This window comes from Colletotrichum graminicola, assembly GCF_000149035.1.
Source record: "Colletotrichum graminicola M1.001 genomic scaffold supercont1.140, whole genome shotgun sequence".
NCBI lineage: Eukaryota > Fungi > Ascomycota > Sordariomycetes > Glomerellales > Glomerellaceae > Colletotrichum > Colletotrichum graminicola.
The window spans coordinates 11961-23980 of NW_007361144.1; the positions used below are offsets into that span (position 1 = coordinate 11961).

General features: G+C 49.0%; 2 protein-coding genes across 2 annotated transcripts; one reads left to right on the forward strand and one right to left on the reverse strand.

Moving 5' to 3' along the window:
- Nucleotides 1–751: 751 nt before the first annotated feature.
- On the reverse strand, nt 752–2583 carry GLRG_11834 (cytochrome P450 52A11; the record flags this gene model as incomplete). The annotated part of the gene is made up of 4 exons (XM_008102517.1): nt 752–1116; nt 1190–1849; nt 2276–2380; nt 2448–2583. 4 exons carry the CDS (start codon nt 2581–2583, stop codon nt 752–754), a joined length of 1266 nt encoding a protein of 421 aa, XP_008100708.1.
- A 632-nt stretch (nt 2584–3215) lies between these two features.
- Nucleotides 3216–11797, forward strand: GLRG_11835 (KR domain-containing protein; the record flags this gene model as incomplete). The annotated part of the gene is made up of 10 exons (XM_008102518.1): nt 3216–3338; nt 3522–3666; nt 3764–4620; nt 4742–5411; nt 5481–6616; nt 6672–8004; nt 8077–8257; nt 8323–10459; nt 10542–10862; nt 10952–11797. 10 exons carry the CDS (start codon nt 3216–3218, stop codon nt 11795–11797), a joined length of 7749 nt encoding a protein of 2582 aa, XP_008100709.1.
- Nucleotides 11798–12020: the final 223 nt, after the last annotated feature.

Here is a 12020-nt window from a genome sequence, read left to right on the forward strand (position 1 = left end):
GTGGTAATAGTTTAAAGTGGTAGATATATCTAGAAAATGGGTGGCCAGGCGGCATTTTTGGGGTGCTGAAATGCAGGGGGTGCCGAAAAGTGGGTGCGTTGACTTACGACACACCCCCCTAGATCGCAGAGATCTATCTTTGTGATCTGTCTGCTATCACTGGGTTAACAGGGAAGCCATTATAGCACCCCCCTTAGCTTTCTTTTTTTAAGACACTTTGTATCTATCTGCTGGAGTTAAAACGCTTCCTGTTTATGGCTTGCGCGGGATTTGAACATGAGGGGTCTATAACGCTTAGATGCTAAACTCTAGGGCTAGTGCTATTCTGGCACACTAGAGCAAACTAGGCTTATAACTGTTGTAGAAACGACGCTGTTAATTGCAAGTAGCAATTAACGCCTTATGTGCGTACTACGTACGACAAAAGGTTAACTTTCCACTCTAAGTTGCGGGGTAAAAAAAAGGTTTATGTATCTGTAGTAGACGAACTTGGGAAGCTAGGTTGACTGTAGACAAACGTTTATAACTTTATGCTAAAACCTCTGCTGCGACATAAAGATAATGATTGGATACTTGCCCTCCATGCCGAGTCTCAAGCCTTATACATACAAAGCTTCTTATCAAGCCCCTTCTGAGGTTTGCCTCCGCCTCCACGGCACTGTTACTTCGTTTGCATAATCTGCTGCCACTCCCGAGCAGCTCTCTTCTTTCTTGGGCGCTGTTTAGCTATCAGAATAACGCAGGATGCAGACTAGGAAGAAAAGATCAGCTCAATAGGACCCCTGGGCTGTAGTGAAATCTCGTGGCCCAATGGAATTCGCGAGCAAATGAAGCGCTCGGCGGAGTCTGGGTCTACATCCCTGCGCAGCCAGCATCCCGAAGAACCTGCGGTCACGACCTTGTTGAGCTTGAGCCCAGTGAATTGTTGAAAGACGCGCGTTATCACATATGCCATCTCGATCATCGCTAGCTGCTGACCTATGCAAATTCGCGGACCGCCATTGAAGGGAATGTAGGTCCAGGGCTTAGGAGTCCACTTGGTCCAACGATGGGGATCAAACTCATCTATCGGTGGAAAGTTCGGGCTGACTGGTGGATAAATTTCTGGACTCAGCTCTGAGGCCGTTTTGTCAGCGGAATATTGCATCCCCCAGGCATCATGGCCCATATGACTACGTTAGTGGCTTACGTAGGATTTGCGTCGAGTAGATCACCGACGTTCCGGCAGGGATCCCGATAGGGAGGTTGCCATCAGGACCACCGCCCTTGGGAAGACTGGTGTCTTTCAAAGCCTGGCGGATGTTGATGGGCACATTTGGATATAGCCGTAGAGTTTCGTTGATAATGTGGGTTAGAAATGTCATTCTTTTGAGATCTTCATAGGTTGGTCTTTTTGCGTCTTGTCCCAAACCAACGACGTCACCGATGATACATCTTAGCTCCGAGACGATGTGCGGATTACGGGCCAGCTCGTAAAATGCAAAAGCCAGGGTCTGAGATGTGGTATCACGGCCCGCTATGAAGATTCCTTGGAGTTCGTCCATAAGAAATTTGGGGTCCTTCGATATGGCTGCTACGGCATAGGCGAACGCCCAGTCGCCATCCTCACTATCGAGCTTATTCAGCTCGTCCTGAGACATTGAAAGAGCTTTATCAATCGTCGGCTGGAACACAGCGTCCACGATGCCCTTGTCGCGGCGAAAGCCATCCCTTGGAATCAAAAAGTTAAAGGGCGTCGTCCGCTCAATAAGCGACTGTGTATGGAGTAATCGTTTATGAGCCTGGGCGAACTCATTCTCCCCCACCGAGGCGAGTGATCTGATGTCGCGGCCGAGGACTAGCTCTGTTACTGTATCCGTAGAGAATCTGTAACATGGATAAATCCACTCATCAGTGTCGTCACCAAAATGGGCACGTGGCCGTTCTGCCACGGCGCTCAATGGTCCTCACCGTCCTAATAAATCCATCATATCGACAGTCCTTGACCCATTTAGCAGGGGCAAAAGGTCTTGTACATGCCTCTCGAACAAATCAAGATAACTGTTTCTCTGGCGAGCGAACAACGGACGCAATCGCTGGCGTGCGAGGTGCCACGCGAGCCCATCAAGAAGAAAAACACTGTTTCCCACAAGCGGGCTCCAATCTCTGTAGAATCTTTCTCCTTTACCAAAACATTCAAATTGTGTTGCCAGCATTGCTTTAATGTTCTCCGGGTCCGCCGTGAAAACTGTGCGTGCCCCAACAAGTTGAACCTCAAAGGTGTAAGGGCACATACGGCCCTTCCCTGTTCGGCTGAAGCAGTTGTGCAGGAACTCAACACTTTGATTCTTCAGAGCGTGACGGGTAATACTCCAGATGAAGTAGAGACCAGCGAGAAAATCTGGGCTTAGTTAGGGCCGGCTTCGGAAAAGGAAGGCCAGAGAATGATCTGATTTAGGAGCGTTTACCAGTTGGAAACCAGCACTGGAATTTGGGAGCGTGGGTTCCATGCCGGTTAATGACAATCTCTTCCTTGACATAACGGGATGCAATCCAGATTATTCCGGAAGCAACTACGCCTATAAGCTGCCAATAGATCCCCATAATGAGGACACTGAGCGAAGGCTGCTTGGTTCACTGTGAAGGCTGTGACAGCAATGTGAAATGATGTTTGAAATAGCGGGTCAGAGAACTACAGCAGATGAAGAGTGAAAAGCGGGAGGAATAGATAAAACCATCGATAGCTAGAATAAGAAACATAATCTCAAGTTCTGTACAGTAGCAAATGAACGCGTCATCAATCGACGAGGATGACCAGTTGATCTGGTTCTTGTACAGCAAGATTAAACGGTAAAGTTATAGTTCTAGCTTACTCTATTTACACGTTCCAATCGAATGATATAGGAAAAGTTGAGAGTATGTAAGTATGAAACACACCTATCGACCTTATCATGAGGTCTTTTGAACTTGATTAAACTATATATCCCAAAAAGCAAGATAAGAGCTTAATAATGGATTATTTTGATAATGATGACCCTGGGGTTTTACTACATTACGCGACTTCACTAGGTTCATATCGTCTACTAGCATACTTATTTGTCTAAAAGCCGAAATAGTATTTAGTCCTTAGAGGGCCCCTATATCAGAGAAATCTGCGTATGAGTGAATGTTCTCAAGTCATCGATGTTGTCAGGTAACCATTAAATTATTCTTAACAACCTGATTCTACCGTAGCCATGAATGCAGATCAGATACCTCCTATCGCCATTATCGGCATGAGCATGAAACTACCAGGAGATATCAAATCCTCGCAGGCTTTGTGGGATATCTTGAAAAATGCCCAATGCCTTACAGGAAAGGTACCTTCTGAGCGTTTCAATGTTGACGGTGCGTAGCAGCTATAATCTTCATGCGATTTTACCCGGGGAAATGAGTCTCATGATCAATCTAGCATTCTATCACCCGGATCCAGCACGTCTTGACAGCGTCAGTTGCTTTCAACATTTATGGCACGCGCTTCGCTTAGATTGACAATGGTTCAGATCCGCGTCCAAAACGCCCACTTCATGAACGAAGACCCGCGGGCATTTGACGCCCCCTTTTTTAGCATGTCCCCTGCAGAGGCGTGTATACTAGACCCTCAACAGCGAGGCTTGCTGGAAGGCGCGTTCCATACTTTTGAGAACGGTACGTCTCTGTTATACTCCCACTGACCTTGTATTTCGTTTCTGTACCCAAACTCGATTGTCCTATCACTGTTGGCATGGGCTTATTTCTGGTTAAGCCGGATATCCGATCGATAAAATTGCTGGCACCAACACGTCTGTTTTTTGTGCTTCCTTTGGACGCGACAATGAAGCTATCGTCTCACGGGATCCCGAATTCCAATCCAGATACCAGGGGACCTCGTCAGGCAGCACTATGCTATCCAACCGAGTTAGTTATTTTTATGACCTTCATGGTCCCTCTATCACGGTTGACACAGCATGCTCAAGTGGGCTATATGCTCTTCACTTGGGCTGTCAGAGTGTTCTTTCCGGGGAGTCCGACATGAGCCTCATTTGTGGAGCCAATGTTTATATGACACCCGAGTGCATGAGTATTCCACTCAGTAACGCTGGATTTTTGGGACCGGATGGTCGATCATACAGCTTTGACCATCGGGCAAATGGTTATGGGCGTGGCGAGGGCTTTGCTTTCATTCTCATCAAATTGCTACACAACGCGGCACGAGATGGAGATGTCATCCGAGCTGTCATCAGGGCAACGGGGGTTAACCAGGATGGCAGAACCCCAAGCATCACACAGCCTAACTCCAAAGCCCAGGTCGATCTTATACGAAGGACTTACCAGGCGGGCGGCCTGGACCTTGCTCACACCGAGTACGTTGAAGCTCATGGCACCGGGACCCCTGTGGGGGATCCCATAGAAGCTAGTGGCATCGGCGCAGTATTCCGGCAGCATCGCACCAGGCCAGTTCATATTGGATCAATCAAGTCCAATATAGGACACCTTGAAGGGGCAAGCGGTATCGCTGCGATTCTCAAGACGGTGCTGATTCTGGAGAACGGTGTGATTCCCCCAAACGCGAATTTTGAGAAACTCAACCCCGAGATCGACGCAGCAGCCTTGAATATCAAAGTAAGGATCCTGTGTGACAACTTGTATCCAAAGAATCTGGATTGGGACTCTGCGCGTCGGTTGTTGAAAGACTCCGATTATCTGTTTCTTATTCTCAATACTAATTGTGGTATGATATCAGGTCCCAACAAGCCCAGTAGCTTGGCCTTCTTCAGGATTACGGCGCGCGTCAGTCAGTTCTTTCGGTTACGGCGGATCAAATGCTCATGCCGTGCTGGAGGACGCACAGAATTATTTACGTCTCCGTAACCTCAAGGGTTATCACTTGCTGCCAGACTTCCGTTCCACAGCCCACAGAACAGTAAGTAACGGTCTTATAAGCGGTGAACCCAACGACATTGACAGCTCCATCAACCTGAATGGTTCGTCAAGAAATAGGACTCAAGTTTCACGCGCTGTCCTCGTTTTGTCCTCTTTCGACGAGGATGGCATTCGCCGATTGGCCGAGAGCCTAGAACAACACTTGGCCCTCTTCCCTTCACGAGTGCAAACTAAAGAGGACTTGAACAACTTGGCTCACACGTTGTTGACCCGGAGATCCGTTTTCAATTGGCGGGGATTTACCATTGTAGATCTTGCCAATGGTGTTCTCTCCAAACTGGCAGAGGGTCTATCGATACCCAACCTAACCTTGTCCTCCAAGAATTCTCTCCTCAACTTCGTCTTTACTGGACAAGGATCTCAGTACGCACGTATGGGCCTTGATCTAATTCAGTATCCGGTGTTTGAGCAGAGCGTTTTGAAATCTGACCGTCATTTATCCTCTATTGGGTGTTCTTGGTCAGTCTTGGGTTAGTGTCCTGGCCTATTGCCATAATTGCCTCGCCCGGGATGCTATTGCTAACTTACGGACGTTCCAGAAGAGCTCGAGTTCTCGGAATCTCGATCACGTGTTCATTCTCCAGCAGTTTCCCAGGCGCTTTGCACAATCATCCAGGTTGCTCTCGTTGATCAGCTGCGAGCCTGGAATGTGACACCTACTGCTGTGTGTGGACACTCGTCTGGTGAGATTGCTGCTGCGTACTGTGCCGGTGCAATCACAAGGGAGAGCGCGTGGTCTATTGCGTATTTCCGCGGGGTTGTTGCCGAGAGGCTGAGTTCCGATCCCAAGTTAGGGCCGACAAGGATGATGTCGGTTGGCATGAGCCTCGAAGATGTGCAGCCTTACTTGAAAGGTTATCAAGTCTGTGTGGCCTGCGTCAACAGTCCTCAGAGCGTCACTTTGTCTGGGGCCCAAGAGTCAATCGATAAGCTTTGGCGCCGACTTGAAGATCAGGAGGTCTTCGCAAAAAAGTTGCCAGTACCGATAGGTTATCACTCAGATGTGATGCAAGCCGGAGCCGCTATCTACCAGTACTACATTTCCGGGCACATTGCCAAACCTTGTCAAGGCGAAGCCCCCTGGAATCACACAATGGACTTCTTCTCCTCGGTAACTGGAACACGGATTGAACTTGAGGAGCTCCGCAACCACGGCTACTGGGTAAGAAACCTATTATCACGCGTCCAATTCTGCCAAGCTCTCCAAGCCATGTCTCAGTCGGGCGACGTCAAGAAGCAAGGAATTCGCATCGTTGTCGAGGTAGGACCTGACGCTGGCCTGCGTCGCCCCATCCAAGACACCCTCAATCAATGCTTGCCGCCCAAGTCATGGAAATATGTTGCCACGATGAAAAAGTCCGCTCAAGACGTCTCAATTTTGCTGAATCTTGTCGGCGAGCTATGGAGCGTTGGTATCATCGTGGATGTCAACAAAGCCAACCAAGACTCAACTGATGCGGAGGGAACACCTAAACCGTTTGTCGACTTGCCTTCGTATGCCTTCAACCACACCAAATTGTTTTGGGAAGAAAGTCGAATCAGCAAGCAGTATTCTTTCCGTCCTTTTCGCCGTCAAGCACTGTTTGGGATCCGAGACAAAGACTGGAATCCTGCAGAGCCTACATGGAAGAATAGAATCAGAGCCGAGGAAAGTCCTTGGATCCTTGAACACGGCGTAAGTTGAAGCCTCCATATGTTATTTGACTCTGAAGTGTAGCTTACTGAAATAGCTCAATGGATCTCCACTGTATCCCGGGGCCGGCATGATCGTTATGGCGATCGAAGCTGTGCGCCAGCTTGCTACACACGCAAGTCATCGGATTAAAGGCTATAGACTCAAGAACATTCACTTCCAGAAAGCTATAACCCTCGATAAGTCAGATAGAGGCGTTGAAACCAGGATCCAAATGCGCCCACGGAAACAGGTTACGAACAATCCTATCCAAGACCGGTACGACTGGCGGGTCTACGCTATTGCAAACGACGAGTGGACAGAGTGCGCTTATGGTTCCATCGAACTCGAGCTGGATTCCAATGTGGAAAAGGAGCGAACAACCACCAAAGCTGCTCGCTTTGCACGATTCTCCGAGAAGATTAAGGAAGAGTATAGACAAGATGCAGAAATGTGCGTGCTTGGGGTACATCACACACAATTCTACGACAACATCCAAAAGCACTCAGGCTACGACTACGGCAATGCATTCCGGCAGCTTCGCGACATCAAATACGACCGATCTGGCCATGCATCTGCTAGCCTATCTCTGAGAAACTATTTAAACACTATGCAACTAGCTTCCGAGGACCCATGCGTAATACATCCGACCGCTTTTGATGCTATTTTTCAGGCGCAAATGGTTGCTTTGTCACAAGGTGGCTGGCAACCTATTCCCACAATGATGTTTACGCATTTGAAGTCACTTTGGGTCTCACACTCTATTTTCACAGCCCCCGGGAACCCCAAGGTCGCAATTGCGAGTCACGAGACCATGCGGACGTTTCGGGAGGTTGAGTGCAGAACTGTGGCGATTTTTGATGACTCATTAGAACCGGTGCTCGTGAGCAGCGGACAGCGTGGCACTGCCATCACTAGCCTTGCCAAGTCTCTGAGTTTCATTGGAAAATCCGTTGGCCAGATGTCTTACGGAATTGACTACAAACCAGATCTTTCTCTTCTTCGCCCTGGGGAGATACAAGCTTATATGGAGTCTGTGTTCCGAAAAGATGGGATTCGGCCACCGTTGAAGGAAAATATTGATAGAGCTGATGCCATGGCACTCCACTTCGTCGAACTTGTGCTTGAAAAGCTCGACGAAGCAGGCGTGACGAAGTTTGAGGGGCACCTGGAGAAATATGTCACCTGGATGCGTTGGGTGACTGCTAATCGGCAAAAGTGGACTCTTGAATCCAGAGGAAGGTCAGATATCAAGATCGAAGATGTAATCGCTAACGCCGACCGAGAACCCTCCCAGCGTTTAGGGAAAACTGTCGGTACAAATCTATACGAAATATTGACAGGTAAAAAAACCCCTTTGGAGATAATCTTCGAAGGGGGGCTCGTTGAAGGTTAGTTATCGCTTAACACCTATGCGGGAGAGTATTCTGACCGTGAACTAATCTGGTGGTATTACTGCCAAGACTTTTATCACTCCGACATGTTCTCGCAGAATGATACCAAAGTCGGCGCATACATGAGATTTCTGGCACATGCCAATCCACATATGCGTATTCTGGAATTGGGTGCTGGGACAGGTAGTTCTACAGCTCAGATTCTACCATCCCTTATCTGTAACATTGGAAATTCACAACAAACCGTTCTGTGAGTGTGTAATAGTAAATGTTCTGCCCGAGAAACCTGAAAGGCTAACAAGTAGTTTTTTGAAGTTTTGCTGAATACGCCTATACTGATATCTCCCCGAGCTTTTTTTCGAAGGCTCAGGAGCGCTTCTCTACTATCTCAGAGAAGATGCGCTTCCAAAAGCTGGACCTTGAGTTGGACCCGGTATCTCAAGGATTTGATGAAGGAAGCTATGATGTCATCATAGCCGGCAACGTTCTTCACGCCACGTCGAACATGCTGCATACACTTTCTCGTGTTAAAACTTTACTTCGTCCAGGCGGAAAACTGATCATGGGCGAGACCACGAATCTAGACAATCTGAGAGACAAGTTTGTGTTTGGTCTCTTGCCAGGATGGTGGTTACAGAAAGAGAAGTGCTGGACTACAGATGAGGAGTATCGCAACCAAGGTCCCCTGTTGACCGAAGAGCAGTGGGCCGAGGTACTCCCAATGGCAGGATTTTCTGGCATCGAAATGGTTTTCCGAGACCACGACCATAAGCCATACCACCGTGTGTCGATTATCGTCTCCTCTTCCATCGAAAACCTGACTTTGAGCCCCCCGGCTGGCCCATTCACAATCATAATTGATACCCGCTCGTCGCTACAGCAATCAATAGCAGACATGGTGAAGCTCTCGACTCTTCAGGACCTCGAACCGGACAAACACCCCGTCATTATTGACATCCAAGACACCTTGAGCTATAACTTTCACCGAACCAAAGTAATAAGTCTTTTGGAGCTCGATCAGGTGCTGCTACTTGGCGCCAATGAGTCAACATTTAGCGCAGTCAAGAAGATAAGCCTTGATTCCGAGTTCGTTCTGTGGGTAACATCAGGAGGGTGTCCGCCCTCAACCATTCCTGCGTCAGAAATAGCCACTGGCTTTGGTCGCACAGTCTGCTCTGAGCGAGAAGACCAAGGCTTTATTACATTGAGCCTGCAAGAGCCAGCGCAAAGGATGTCGGAAGCTGCGAGGCATATTGTTCGTGTTCTTGAAAGCCTCATATCACGGTCACCTATCAAGTATAAAGAATCCGAATACATGGAACTCGACAACGTCATCAATATCCCGCGGGTCTTACCCCAGGTCGGTCTGAATCAGATCATCTATTCACATTCTACGGGCCATCACGGTTTCAAGATGTATACGGTCGGAGGCCGGCACCCGAAACCACACATTAGTCTCAAAATTGACACGCCGGGACTCCTTGACACGCTAGTGTACGAGGAGGACGCATTGGGAGAGGATCCACCGGGAGAAGGCTTCGTGGAAATTGAGGTTCACTCTACCAGCATGAACTTCAAAGACGTTGTCATTGCTCTGGGTCAGGTCCCTGGTCGCAGCTTCGGGTTCGATGGAGCTGGTATCATCTCTAGAACCGGCCCTGGCAGCGATTTTCAAATCGGGGACCCTGTTCTTTACTGCTATGCCTCTGGCGGCGGTTTTGGTACCTTCATCAAGTGTCCTGAACTATTGGTGTCGAAAATCCCCAACAACCTGCCTTTCGATATCGCTGCTGCTATACCTGCGGTATATTGCACAGTAGTCTACGCCTTTGACTACGTTGCCCCCTTGAAAAATGAAGACACCGTTCTCATTCATGCCGGAGCGGGTGGAGTCGGTCAGACCGCTATTCAGCTAGCAAAGATGAAGGGGGTCTCTGACATATTTGTCACCGTGGGGAGTGACCTTAAACGAAAACTTGTTATGGATAAGTTCGGTATCCCAGAAGACCATATCTTCTACAGCCGAGACACCACTTTCGCGGAAGACATACTGGCCGCAACTAGTGGGCGAGGTGTCGACGTCGTGATGAATACCCTCGGAGGTGAACTTCTCCAACAGTCCCTCGAGTGTACCGCCCCGCTCGGAAGGTTTATTGACATCAGCAAGGCTGACATATTGGCCGACAGCATGTTGTCAATGTCCGTATTTGACCGTGGCATCAGCTTTTCCGCGATAGACATGGTGGTTGTCCAGGACACAAACCTCAGTTTGATGGGCAAGATCCTTGAGGACGTCGTCAAGTTGTTCAAGGCACATCCAGAGCTTGAGGTGCCATCGCCTCTCCACGTGTACCACCCTGGAGAATTGGAGGGGGCAATGCGTTACTTACAAAGCGGCAAGAATATGGGCAAGGTCGTCGTCAGCTACGCTAGCCAAGGTGATGAGATGAAGGTACGTGGCCCTGCCCATCAGTGAACGCTTGTTTGCTCATTTCATCATAACTTGACAATTGGCTCACATGAAATGATTCAAGTATCGTCCCGCTACGAGACCTTCATATCACTTCAGCGACTCTGCGACTTACGTTGTTGGTGGTGGTCTTGGTGGTCTCGGGCGCGAGATTATCCGCTGGATGTACACTCGTGGGGCGAAACACTTCATCATCCTTGGCAAGTCGGGAATCGCCAAGGCCGGCGCAGCCAAGTTCATCCAGGAGTTGGAGCTCGGCGGTGCCCGAGTATGGGCCCCAGCCTGCGATCTCAGTGACCGAAATCTCCTTCAGAGTATCTTGAATGAAGCCACCACAAAAATGCCGCCAATTAAGGGTTGCATCCAAGCAGCCATGGTTCTGCATGTACGTCTACACCAAGACCAGGGACTATGGTTTTTCACCTTGATGCTTGCTACTTGAATGGCAAAATAAGCTACTAACTCGATTTACAGGACAGCACAGTCGAGAAAATGTCAGCGGAGTCGCTACATGAGGTTCTTCGACCCAAGGTCACTGGCTCCTGGAACCTTCACGAGCTCCTGCCTGGGACCCTGGAATTTTTTGTGCTTCTCTCCTCCTTTTGCGGTATCATGGGAAACCGAGGTCAAAGCAATTATGCCGCTGGCAACACGTACCAAGACGCGTTGGCTCGACACCGTGCCTCGATGGGCTTGAAGGGCGTGTCCATCGATCTGGCTCTTGTTGGAGAGGCCGGCTGGGCACACCAAAATCACGAGCTCACCGCGAAGAGCTTCCGAGTCGGGCACGGTGGAATTAAACAGTCAGAGTTGATGACCCTCCTGGATGCAGTTTGTGATCCTTCATACAACTGCGGCGCACAAGTGGTCAACATCATTGACACTCCAGAGAGCCTATACCGCTTAGCCAAGGCAGACGTTCTTCCATGGATGAAGAAACCGCTGTTTAGTGGTGTCATGCGAATCGGCGAAAATGCCTGCTCGACCATACAGGGCGACAGTGATCACAGTAACATGAACGATGACGAAGATAAAGTCAGTTATGTTGATCTGGTAGTTGCTGCAGCCTCTGTTGAGGAGGCTAGCGAGATTGTGGCCCAAGGACTTGTGCAAAAGCTAAGTAAGTCCCTTTGTGTTGCACCGGAGAGCCTTGATATAGAAAAGGCAGCGTACGTGCTCGGAGTCGACTCCCTAATTGCTGTTGAAGTCCGATACTGGTTTGCGAAGAAACTGGGTGTCGAGGTGGCCGTCTTCAATATCTTGAAAGACAGAAGTCTACTGAGCCTCAGTAGGGAGGTTGTTCTTCTACTCCGACAGTAGAGATATAACGAATAGAACGTGGAATAAGGAGTACAAGGACTTGATTAGTCGTCTGTAACGATTTGGCGTGCTGTGGATTCCATGGTGGATCCCACCATTTGAGACAATAGCCTGGCCGTCTAAGCCGTCCTGAGCGTGGGGCAGCTGATCTCTTTGAAACGTACCATACATTATTACTATATGAATGCGCCCCGGATGCATTCTACACGCGTCTACATGCAGG